Genomic DNA, 12724 nt, shown 5'->3' on the forward strand with positions numbered 1-12724 from the left:
ACAGTATACCGAGTATAAGCCGAGTGGGGCTTTTTCAGCACAAAAATTGTGCTGAAAAACTCGGCTTATACTCAAGTCGTATATAAGGTACTTCATAAAAAACTATAATTAAAAAGCATTGCCCTTATTCCTAAATGGTTCCTCTTTATGGCTGAAATTTAAAAAAATCAGTTTGTAAAATTAAATGAAATTCACCTTAGAGGAGTCCAATGATATTAAAGGAAACCTACCACCAAGGATCTACTGCCTATAAAGGTAGATCGGGTGGTAGGTGCATCTATAGGACGTGAGGCTAGACCTTTTAAGGGATAATCCTCACGTCCTTGCAATCTTTTTATAACTTTTATTTCCCTAACATGCAGATTTTCTAAAGAGGCTACTGGGGCGTGGAGTGGCCGGAGCTGAGGCTACATGGCGTGGCTACTCCACGCCACAGCAGCCTCTTTAATCTTCCTACCAGATAACTTCAGCACGCAGCAATGAGGAGCTGCACACCCTCGTCCGCGAAGCCTGCCGTCTGTGCATGCGCAGTAGCTCGGGCTTTGGAGCAGTGACTGTACAGCTGGAGGCCGGCTGTTCTGTGCATGCGCAGACAGCAGCCATCACGGACAAAGATATCTGGTAGAAGGGTCAAAGAGGCTACTGTGGCGTGGAGTAGCCACATCGTGTAGCCTCAGCTCCGGCTACTCCATGCCCCAGTAGCCTCTTTAGAAAATCTGCATGTTAGGGAAATAAAAGTTATAAAAAGATTGCAAGGACGTGAGGATAAGCTCTTAAAAGGCCTATCCTCAAGTCCAATAGATGCACCTACCACCCGATCTACCTTTATAGAAATCTGCCTGGTATTGCAGTTAGACAAAGAAAATGGAAACAAGCAACAATTTAGATGTAGGCAGGCTACTTTGCTAATTTTTCAAAGCCCCTTTAAATCAGCAAATAGTGCTCCACCAGCAATTGTTGACACTGGTCACATTTTTACATAATCACCCCCAATAATCTGAGCCCCCGTTATTGCAGACGACACAGCCCTCGAACTGGACAGCCACTCATGTGTCGCCTCTTTTATTTAAAGGAAATCTATTGATGAGATAAATGGGTGTTAAGTCTGATCAATCCGCTCTTGTTATTAAATCTCGAGCGGCAGTAAATAGGTCAGAAAAGCCATTGACTTGAAGGTTATGAATTTTTTATAGTCCTTGAGATTGTAATCTTTTATTCAATTTCCTGATTTTAGTTTGTGGAGATCATAGAGGAAACTGATCTGCAGCCAGATGACACATCCAGTAATTAATCAGCTCTTCTGGTAATTGGTTCATCAATCAGAATTTGCTCTGCCACTCTCGATTTGTCAGGACAGTCCAGGAGCAAGTAACAGTGGCAGAATATTAATTGTGGAGCAAAGAATTAATACAATTAATGAATCTGTGTGTCAGTCTGCTCTCTTTAGGGGAAAGCCACCTCTGCCATGCTGTAGAATTAACATCTCTGATGTGCAGTACACATATCTAAGCCATCATCCGGACTGGAAGCCATGAATCATAACTATGTACAACTATTTTGGTTATCAGAAAAAGAGAAAAAAAATCATCTAATTTCACTAGTGGTGTATGGGCATAACCAGATGAAAGGAAATATAGTGATGGAGCATGTTAAATTTCTACATGCTTCATCCTTCTACTCAAAGACAAGAAGCCGCTATCACAGATTAATTACTATGTATTACTCCTCCCTATTTACTGAGAACATATGTTACAAGCTGAGCATGCTTGTTCTAGGGTGGTGGTAGGGGGCTATTGAAAGCTATAGCTGTCAGCTATCTAAAGAATATGGTTAGTTTTACTTTCAGATGGTAACAGTAAGGGCTCTTTCACACGGGCAGGCGCTCGCCCGCACCGGATCCAGGGCAAGAACAGGGCCAGGAGGAGGAAGTGGGAGGGGTGAGTGCTCTTCACCCCTCCCACCTCCAGAGGCAGAGACGTGCAGCCGCCCGACTCCGTCATGATGCGGTGAAGCCCGTGTGCTCACCTCGCTGTGACCGGGAGCCATAGAAGTCTATGGAGGCCGTGATCATGTGACAAGATCATGGTTCCCATAGCATCAGTGTGAACGTACCCTAAGTGAGCAGGTTATAGGGAAGATTTATCAAATTATTTTTTAATATAATGGGCCCGGAAGCTGTCGTCAGCACAGCTTCCATGCCTTCGTAAACAAACAGGCGCACAATCCGGAGAGACGTCGGCGCAGGACCGTGCCCCTGTTTGTTTACGGGGGCATGGAAGCTGCGATGACGACAGCTTCAGGGCCCATTATATTAAAAAAATGGAGGTAAGTAATTTTTTTTTTTTTTTAGCTAGTTTATTATACGTGACTTTGATGGTAGATTTCTTTTAACTATTTTTAATTAAGATTAGATTTTGTATTAGAAAAAAGAAAGAAGGATAAGTATACTTCTACACATTTCACCGGTTGGGTATTTTCTACACCTACTTAGTGAATCTGTGCTGAAGCATCATGGGATTCATAGCAGACCATACAGAAAAAGATATCTAAAAAAAAGATTGGGTCAGAGAAGAGGCTGAACTGCAGTTCAATGAGCATCTTTAAATATACATCACAATATGGTGAAGCGGTGAAAATAATATTTTTTGCTGGTGTGATTCTTTAATGTTGTGCATTTACCATAAATTGGGAACCTACAATGAACAATGGATTCTTACCAATACTTTTCCTAAGGCTTGTATAGTAATCATATGCAATCTCTCTGTTTATTTCCTGAAGCGATTTCTCCAGAGCCGGGTTTCTCAGGAGTTGGCTGGGAACACTTGTTAAGATTCTGTCCATCTGCTCTTTCTCCTGAGGTGCCAGCATTTCTGTCTGAATCCCATGGTGTATATAGTGGAAATACCTCTGAAACAGTAACCAAGATTGTTGTTTAGTATGTAGCAGGAGGATGCACAGAATACGATGAGTATGAAACAAGTGGTTTTTCAAAGTATTTTGCAAGTTGCATCTTATTAACTCTAAAGGAGCAGATTGTATGTTGGCTGGGGATAAAATGGGTCATCTGCATTTATAATTATAAAGCATTTTATTTATAAATTGGAATTTAGGTAGTTTGCAAAATACTTCATCTGGGTCCACAATTAAAGTAAAAAAAAAATCCCAATTAATTTTACAAGTATATAAAGAGTGTAGGCCCTATGAGGAATAAGTCATGGTGGAGGGAGATTGGGAAAGGACCAATCTATTAAATGTCGCCCGTCTTTACCCAGGGAAATCCCCTGGTGGAAGATATGATGAGGAGTAATGTAAATTCTCTTTTGAATGTCAACATTTTAACCCAGGTACAGTTGTGCCACTGCCTCAAAACCACTAAAATAGACAAATTACCGGGCCAAGATGGTACACACCTGGGGACTGCATGAATATGTACTGTAACAGACAGACCATTATTTTTAATATTTTAAGATTCCTTAAAAACAGGTTCTGTTCCACAGGACTGGCACATAGGAAATGTGGTGCCAATATACAAAAAGGATCAAAAAGCGATCCTGGAAACTACACACCTGTGAGTCTAACATTGGTTGCTGGGAAATATTTGGGGGTACGCTAGAAATGCTATCCTGGAGTATCTTACTGTACATAACCTTATAACCCAGAATAAGGATGGGTTTATGAGAATCGTTCCTGTCAGGCTAATCTGATTGCCTTTACGATGAGGTAAGTTCTAGACTGGACCTGGGGGAGGCTGTGGATGTTGTGTATTTGGACTTTTACAAGGAATTTTATACAGTACCACATAAAAGGTTGTAAAAATGTATTTGGGGTAAGCAAATTGCTTAGTGGTAGAAATCAGTGGCAGTGGGTCGTCATTAATGGCACATTGTCAGATTGGGTTAATGCTACCAGTGGGGGCCACAGGAGTCAGTAATGGGTCTCTTCTTTTGAATAATTTTTTTTTTATTAATGACCTTTTAGAGGGTTCATACAGTCAAGTTTCAATATTTGCAGATGATACTTAGCTGTGTAATTTAATTAACACTGAGGTCGATAGTATACCATAACAGTGGGATTTTTGGAAGCTTGGGGAATGGGCGGAGAAATGGCTGATGAAGTTTAATGTAAATAAATGTTATATTATGCACTTGGATTAGAAATGGTACAAATAAGTTCTAAATAGTCAATTAATTGGTAAAACTGCTGCTGATTTCCAATGGATCCATTGTTTGTGTGGTTTTCATCACTTGTTAGCAAGTTAGCCCCTATCCCATGGATAGGCCCTAAATTTTGTTTGTGGGAAAACCCCATGTAACTTGAAATCTATTACAAAGGGGTTCTCCGCTTTGGGTAATACATTGTTAAGTTAAGTGCTGTAAGAAACATACTGATCATTAACTGTCCCCTGGCTGCTAAACCCATTGATCTGATGTAATCTGCCTATTTTAAGTGGCAGATCCTGCTATGTAGCATCTGAGTGGATCCGTGATGTTGCCACATCCTGCTAGTGGTGCAACCCTGAGGCGATAGGTTCAACTTGCAAGAAAAGATCAGGTCCTTTTGTAATAGAGTGATGCCTTTTGTCACCCTTGTCCACTCTTGCCACAAGAAAAGTCTGTTATAGACACATATCCTTCTTTCATAGGATAGGGGATAAGTCTCTGATCACTTGAGGTCTAAGCAAATGGAACCAACAAAATAAATGGATGACCAGAGTTCTTCATAACAAATAGAGCATATTGAAGATGTTCAACCTGTGCTCCAGTAACTTCGAATGGTCTTCTGGAGTAGCCAACCTGCAAGCCTTCCCAGAAGTCCCATAGAAGTAAATTGGGCGAAAGTTAAGGATGTACTCCTGCACCCCAATCTGTGTGGGACACTTCAGTAGACAACCAGTCCCCTGTTTCCTGATACCCAGTGGCTCTGAGAATAGACAATAAGCGTCTATTGTGGCACAACTGCTTTGGCCCCCAATTCTGTAACACGTATTTAATCTACACAAAAAAGGGGATTTTCTGTTCAGAGGAAATGGAAAGCTTAGAGACTTATAGGAAACTATACATTCAATGCCTTAATCACCAACAACTTAAGAAAAATGAATAGGAAGTATTATACACTTTAAGGATCGTGAGCGGAGATATTGATTGCTGTAGATAAGGATGACATTTTTTGGGATGCAAATTGTTTGGTGATCAAACCTAGCAGATTGATTTTTTCGCTTATAAATGACGATGAAGAAGTAATCGTGTTGGCTTGTTGTGATGTGTATTGAGCTTCCCTAAATGAAGAGCTGTTCTCATTATGTAAATTCACGTCTGGCTAAGAACAGTTCTAATCATGCAGATTCATCTCTTGTGAGGACCAGTTGATTATACAAAGTTTTCCCTTAAGTAAACTTCTGATTGTACATTTACTGCCTGTAAGATTTATAAGCATCATAACAGATTATCTGCAGGGGATATGATGTGGTGTACAGAGGGACGAAACTAATTTCTAAGGGAACTGTAACGTGTCAACATATACGTGTTTTGGAAGCCTTTAAATGCAATGATCTGCAATAACCAGATGTAAGGTGTCTGTAATGAAGTTTTGTTGATAAACCTTGGTCCCATTAAAGCAAAAAAAAAATGTTAAAATCTATTTGTCACTGGGGCAAAAATAAATTTTGTCTAGAACTATAGTTATAAAATATAAAGTTTCAACTTACATACAAATTCAACTTAAGAACAAACTTATGTAACCTATCTTGTATGTAACCCAGGGACTGCCTGTATTATTGATTAGTAAAGCTCCCACCAGTCCTCTGAAAAGGGGATAATGGGGGTCATTTACTAAGTGCCCGATTCGCGTTTTCCCGACGTGTTTCCCGATTGTGGCGCATCGGTGCTGGCGACGGAAATCGGGGGCATGTCCGAACGCAAACCCGACGGATTCGGAAAAACTGCCGCATTTAAAACAAAAAATGTGTCGCGGAGCTTGCACTTACCTTCACTCAGCCCGGCTCGGTGTATTCCAGTGCGTTCCAGGGAACTTCAGCGCAGCGCCACCTGGTGGACGTCGGAGGAACTGCCTTAATAAATCCCGGCCAGACCCGAATCCAGCGCAGAGAACGCGCCGAGTAAGTAAATCTGCCCCAATGTCTTGAAACAAACCCTTTAATTTTACCAAAATTCCATCTTTACATCCTATAGGCAGAAAGATAAGTGCTTCATCTGTGATCTGAATAATTAGTCAACAAAGTTGAAAATCTGCTGTACAATGGAGTCTGTGTAGAGGGTCCTGGCACGCTACCCCTTTAATAACACTGCCATTTAAAACCGCTCACCTCCAAGTCTCTTTGGCTCGGCTTGTCCTGCTGCTTTTCTATTTCTGCTTCGTGCTGCAACATAATCTGTAATTGTTCCTCTGGAGTAATAGGCCTGCTCTCTGGGTAGGTCGTGGTCTCTGTCTGCGGTACGTTCTCATCTATAGACATTGGATCGAAAGCAGCGTCCCTTGCAATTATCCATCTGCATATTAACAAAGGCAATTATCTAGAGCAATTACAACGATAATACATTGTCAATGTATTATTTACACGCCATCCATGAGTTATGCACGATATAATAATAAAATAAACTTTTTATTGTGATGGATAAGATTTTTGGAATTTTTTAAAAAATCTTCTGACAAGTAGTTAAAAATCTTCCAGTACGTGTATTATAGGTCTTCAGAGGACTCTTTAGAAGCTTAGGATGTCTTATGAGTGACAAGCTCTATTACCTATCGCTATTATATTTGCTCCTGGGAGACGTTTTCAGCTTTTTCGGGATGCATGAAACATCCTTTGAAGCTGAATCTATTAGTTAAGGAAACCGACAGCTTGTTCCTACAAAGGTATGAGAGCAGCCATGGTGGATATGAGTCATAGCAGCGCACACTAGAAAAGTTATCCCAAATTTGATCTATTTCCTTTTTTATGTAAAATGTAATATGCCAATTGTAAACTGATCAATACTAGTTATCACAATGTGTTATAGGGAATCTACCAGAAGTTTTGGCCATATAAAGCTGCATGCAGTGTTAGGTACTGTCCCTGGAGATCTCTTCCAGGATTCCAGGATTGTAGCTGGACTTGGAGCACTGGTGGAGTCTCCTCACACTGCTTTGTTCCTTTTTTCTCTGCATTCAAACTGCTTCACCGTCCCCTTCCCTGTTATGTAATATCTAACCAGAAGACTGCAACAGCTCTTACTCAGAGCAGAGGTATGGGGCTGTGCAACAGTTCATGGAGGAGATATTACACAGTAGTTCACCCCAGTGCATCAAGCTCAGCTACAAACTTTGGCCTTGAGATACATATACACATTATATAATTGTTGACCAAATCCACTGAGGTGCATAGGACAATGTGGGACGTGGGTATGGGACTGTGAGCCCTTGTGAGCAGGGCCCTCACTCATATTGTTCCTTTGTGTTTGTAGAATTTGATGGCACTATATAAATAAAGATTATTATTATGGGGGTTCCCTTCTAATAGCAGATATCAGTGGAGGTAAGGATTGGGCAGACAGATTTCATCTGCCCAATCCTTTTGTCGTGTGGAAGAAAGGCCGCCACTGGAAGGAGGCAAATTATGATTTGTAGTAGCAAAAAATGGGTTGAACCACCAAAAAATATATATTTTTAAATAGCAAACATAGCAATTATTGTAAGCCATAGAAAACTGTACACACTAAGAAAAGCTCCCTGCCTACTGCCCCGTGGTAAACGGGCTTGTCTTGACGTCTACAATCAATTTCCCCTATTAGAGCGATAATACATTATTTTTCCTATTTATTTGTTTTTCAATGCAGTATATTAATTATTTTGTTTACATTTTATTTTGGATTCTGCTATTTACACCACTCTGAGTTCTGCAATCCCAGACTCTGTCACATTTGACAGTAAAATAAAATTGGCCTTGCATGCAGCAAAACATTGAAAGCCTAGAACCCAACAGAACTCATTATGTGGTAGTGTTCAGTGCTGATATTCACTATGTGTCAGATATGACAGATCTGTCTTCTAATTTCTGTTATAAATGGAAACCATGATGCACATGTATACAGAACTTTATATGTCGGAGAAGTAAGATATGTATGAATATGCAAACATTTTCTTGTATATATTTCAGTGTGAAATTAGAAACCAGAATTATATTCTGGATGATAGGAAAATATGTGAAATATCAGTACATATGGCGAGGGGCTGTGAGGAACAACTGATTCCAAAGCCAAATTGATTTCTAACATTTTTACATAAGGATTTTTGTCAGGCTCAGAGGTAGTGGATCCTCAGAGCCACTGCGGACGATGACACAAGCCATATCTGGGACCGGAGTCTAAGCGGCACCCGGTTTTCACCAGAGCCCGCCGCAAAGCGTGTTGGACTTGCTGCGGCGTGGTACCACCAGGTCGTTCCTCAGGTGTGACTTGTCCGCAGTGGCAGCCAAGGTTGAGGTACAGAAACGCCAGGCAATCTCGTAGTCGGGGACAGGCAGGAGGTCAGGAAGGGAAGCAAGGATCAAAGTCGGAGACGTAGCAATAGGTCAGGGCAGGTGGCAAAGGAGCAAAGTCAGAAACTGAACCGGGGTCACAACGGGAAATCACAGTAATAGCGCAAGGCATCAAACACAGCCTTCTCAACGATATTGCAGCCCTTACAAATCTGGAATTTACTTCCTATTTATGGTACTAGTATCAGCTTCTTGGGGAATGGAGGATGTGTCCCTTCTGCCTGCTTTGAGAACAGGAACAGATGTATGAGGATTACTTTGGTGAAGGCCCTTCTCCGTATAAAATTTTGTGGAATTTGGCTGGCCGTAGGCCCCCTAAATGGGTTGGGCTTCGGGATACTGCCCAAAACACCTATATTATAATGCACTACTGCCGGATTATAATTCACACCCGTCCTTGCCAACTTGGCATGGGGTTGTCATAAGGGCGAAAATCATTTAAATTCATGGTGGTGCACAAGCCATTGAGATTTTTGCATGGCTTGTATGCTGCGGTTCGCCAGCCATGAGGTGACTTGAGCCTCTTGCTTCAGACAGCATCACCTGCAGCAGAATAGGGGTGCAGTTGGCTCCTACAAAGAAGGACCTGACAGTTAAAAACATTGTTTATTCACACCCAATGTCATACCCAATGGGTAACCTAATATATATCTCTTAAGTGGCCCAGAGAGGTAACATTCCATATCTCGTCTGAGGCAGAAGAGAGTTTCGGTTCACCCCTGCCTGTACATCGATGTGCAAGCGCTGATGAATGTCTCCCCTAGCAGATGATAGCTGCTACTATGAAGATTACAAGTCACATAATGCCCAGAAACTGTGTTACTCCTCCTGTGCACACACAAGAATACTGATTTATGCAAAGTTAGTGGAAAGGGGAGCTACGCTTTAAGCAGTTGAACATACACCTTAGTTTGATAGATGACTGGATTTATGGTTTAATAAAACAGCTTGAAAGCAATGTTGTGAATTGGGTTTGACAGGCAGGTTATAGCAGAAAAATTTGAATGATCAGTCTCAAGAGCAAGAAATATTATTGGAGATGGAGGTGCCTGTAAAAAAAAGATTTTGGCTTGGGGCAGGCTTTTTGTTTCCTTCCATTATTCCTCTAGTGGCAGATCAGCACGAATGTATTTCAGGAAATACTTATAAAACATTAATTCGCTTTTCTACCAGATGATGTAATATATCTCTGCAGGGATCAACACTGGCAGGCCAAAATTAACCCCTTCAATAGCATTTAATAGATTAACAAGACCTAACAGTGAGTTCATCCTGGGGCAGGTAGAATATCTTGTATTTGCAATATACAGTGCTCCATAAAGTAATTACATATCCTGGCACTGCAGGATACATTGGAGCATTTTGTCGGGTTTCCTGTCTTTTTACCGTTTTGCCCTGAATTGCCCCGGGTTTTTGGTGCACGCGATCGGATTGCATGCAAAACAAATCGGGGGGAGTGAACGTCGGACAACCCGACTCATTTGGATAAACCGCGGAATTTAAAAACTAAATTGTGTTGCAAGATCAGCACTCACATGCACCGGGAAGAAGAAGGTGAACTCCGGTGCACCTCAGCGGGGGAAGCAATGGATGCAGGAAATCGGGCACACAAGCTATGTGAGTCGCAGAAGATCCGAATCCTCGTCGGACAATGCACAGCGGGGATTGCGACGTGACGGGTAAGTAAATGTGCCCCATTGTAGAATAGTGTACAGTCTATTGAATTGGACACTATGTAACACTTATGTAGAGACACACTGTCACCCCATTAAACTACCAGCTCCCTCAGGTGGGGTATGTAATGTCTTTCTAGATTTCACTCTTTCATATGCAATAACACTCATTTACCTATAAAAGAAATCTCCTCCAAAGTCATGTAAAAATGAGCAGAGAAGAGTCAAATTTTGAGTTGAGTCATGGTTAGAGGCTGGAGAGGAAGCGTCATTTTAGACGCCCCTATTTACGGTTACATAGTGCCTATATAGGATTCTCATCTTTCAGATTGCAGGTGGCTTACCCGACATACAAACAGTTAAAGAGGACCTGTCACCCTTAAAAACAGCACTAGTAGCTGCTTATTAAAGTATCCTAGTGCTCCCAGTCCCAGCAGTGTTACACTGCTAGCGTTATCGGAAACACTGGAACGCTTTACACTAGAAACGCCAGTCCAGCGTTTCTAGTGTACAGCGCAGCAGCGTCTGCTAGCGTTATCAGAGGTGTAACACTGCTGCATCTGTTGTATCTTTAGTAAGCAACTCCTAGTGCTGTTTTTAAGGGTGACAGTTCCTCTTTAAAGAAATAGGCGTGAACATGGGCACCCCTGTTGCCTGCACCCTCGCCAACATATTTTTGGCTTGCATTGAGGGTCGCTACATTTTTTCCCTGGATAACCCGTATACCACCAGGCTGAAGGCATTCCACAGATATGTGGATGATATTTTTATTGTATGGGAGGGGGACGAACAGTCCTTTTTGGATTTTGTTAGGTACCTAAACCGGGTTAACCAGATGAATATGAAATTCACTGCAGTTTTTGGAGGGATGGAGTTAGATTTTCTGGACGTTAAAGTCAGAGTAGTGGATGGTAAACTCTGTACTTCGGCCTATAGGAAGCCTACGGCCACTAATTCGCTCCTCCACTACACCAGCCATCACCCACAGCACACCAAGGAAGGTCTGCCCTACAGCCAATTCTTGCGCCTTAGGAGGCTCAATAGTGAGGACAGTTATTTTGCCAAACAGGCAGAGGAGTTACAGTCCAGGCTGTTAGAGCGTGGATACCCTGCCCCTTTAATTGAGAAAGCCCGGCGTAGGGCTGAAAGAATACCCCGTGACAAACTCCTTAAAACTAAGAGGGGTCAACGGCCAAAAGAAGGGAATAGTGGGGACATACGCTTTGTCTTCACCTTTGACTATGGCCCATGCGAGTCTGCTATAAAATCAGCCATCAATAGGCATTGGCACATACTTGAGCAAGATCTGCAGTTAGCAGAACTCACTGCTCATAGACCCATGGTAGCTTTTAGAAAATGCACTACCTTAAGGGATAATTTGGTTCGGAATAGATATTCCTCCCCCCGTGATGGTTGGTTACAGAGAGGGATCCCTATGGGTAACTTCAAGTGTGGGTCCTGTCGCCACTGCAGCTCCAATAGTCAGGCCAAATACATCTCCTTTGGAGGCGTCACTCAAAAGGTGAACACCTTTATTTCCTGTAGATCCACATTTGTCGTCTATGTAGTTTCCTGCCCATGTCAGAGATATTACATAGGGAAAAAGGTCAGGAGTCTCTTCATCAGATTCAGGGAGCATAAGAGGTCCATAATCACAGGCAATGGTTGTCCCCGCCTGATCGAACACGTTAGACAGGACACAATGGGGACCCTGACGTCTTGAAGTTTGCAGGCATAGAGAGGGTGGAATGTGGCCCTGAGGATGGGGATCGTTCTCTCAATCTCAACCGTGAGAGTAGATGCATCATGAAATTCAGGGCCCTGGTGCATTAGGACTCAATGATCGCAATGACATGAAGGTTTTTCTCTAAGTATGCCCGGAGAATATACTTCTTTACTACTTTATTCGTAAATGTGATATCGTGTCATCTTTAAGTGTATGTTTTTAACAGGTAGCACGGTCTAGACATTGACCTTTCACCCACTTATACGTTACCCTATTTTGCTGTTAGATAAGATCCCCGTTTACCTGTACAGCTATTACCGCCCAATATTGGAGTAGCTTAGAATTTCTGTCCGGATTTAGGGTTCTATCAGTAGCAGAGTATGTTTTACTAGATTGTTTATTGTTACTATGACAACGAGTGCGCGCTTCCTCCCCTTTATATCCGGTGAGGTGCGCGCATGCGTCGTCACTGCCTTGAGAAAGCGCCGGCAGACGAAACGGCCCGTCGGCTTTGCGGCACTGCGTGCCACCTGTGTACTCATCATATGAACTTTGAATAAAGAAGACTGCTTCCACGATTGGTGAGTGCCACTCCGTTTCTTTACTTCTTGGGAACTGAGTCTTTATCTGCAGTTCACATTTTCAAGTCTTTAATGGGAACCTGTCACCAAAGAACCACACTATAAACCCCCAACAGTGCCTTCTAGATAACTGTCATTGTATTTTCATGGTTTGTGTATTCTGTACATTGCCATTTCATCCTAAAAAAAAACACTTTTATTCAGCCTGGTT

At 42.1% G+C, this 12724-nt stretch overlaps 1 protein-coding gene across 3 annotated transcripts in view; it reads right to left on the minus strand.

Moving 5' to 3' along the window:
* The window catches only part of DNAH3 (dynein axonemal heavy chain 3), a 272966-nt gene that overhangs the window by 215134 nt on the left and 45108 nt on the right, over positions 1-12724 (minus strand). For 2 of the 3 annotated variants that reach the window (XM_072120542.1, XM_072120544.1), the window contains exons 5-7: positions 6760-6835; positions 6323-6506; positions 2718-2907 (exon numbers count right to left, since the gene is read on the minus strand). In XM_072120542.1, coding sequence (XP_071976643.1) covers positions 2718-2907; positions 6323-6506; positions 6760-6835 — 450 coding nt within the window. The remainder of the gene's footprint in view (positions 1-2717; positions 2908-6322; positions 6507-6759; positions 6836-12724) is intronic. The other variant, XM_072120545.1, reaches the window with a different exon arrangement.

The sequence above is a fragment of the Engystomops pustulosus genome, chromosome 8, assembly GCF_040894005.1.
Source record: "Engystomops pustulosus chromosome 8, aEngPut4.maternal, whole genome shotgun sequence".
In the NCBI taxonomy this organism is placed as follows: domain Eukaryota; kingdom Metazoa; phylum Chordata; class Amphibia; order Anura; family Leptodactylidae; genus Engystomops; species Engystomops pustulosus.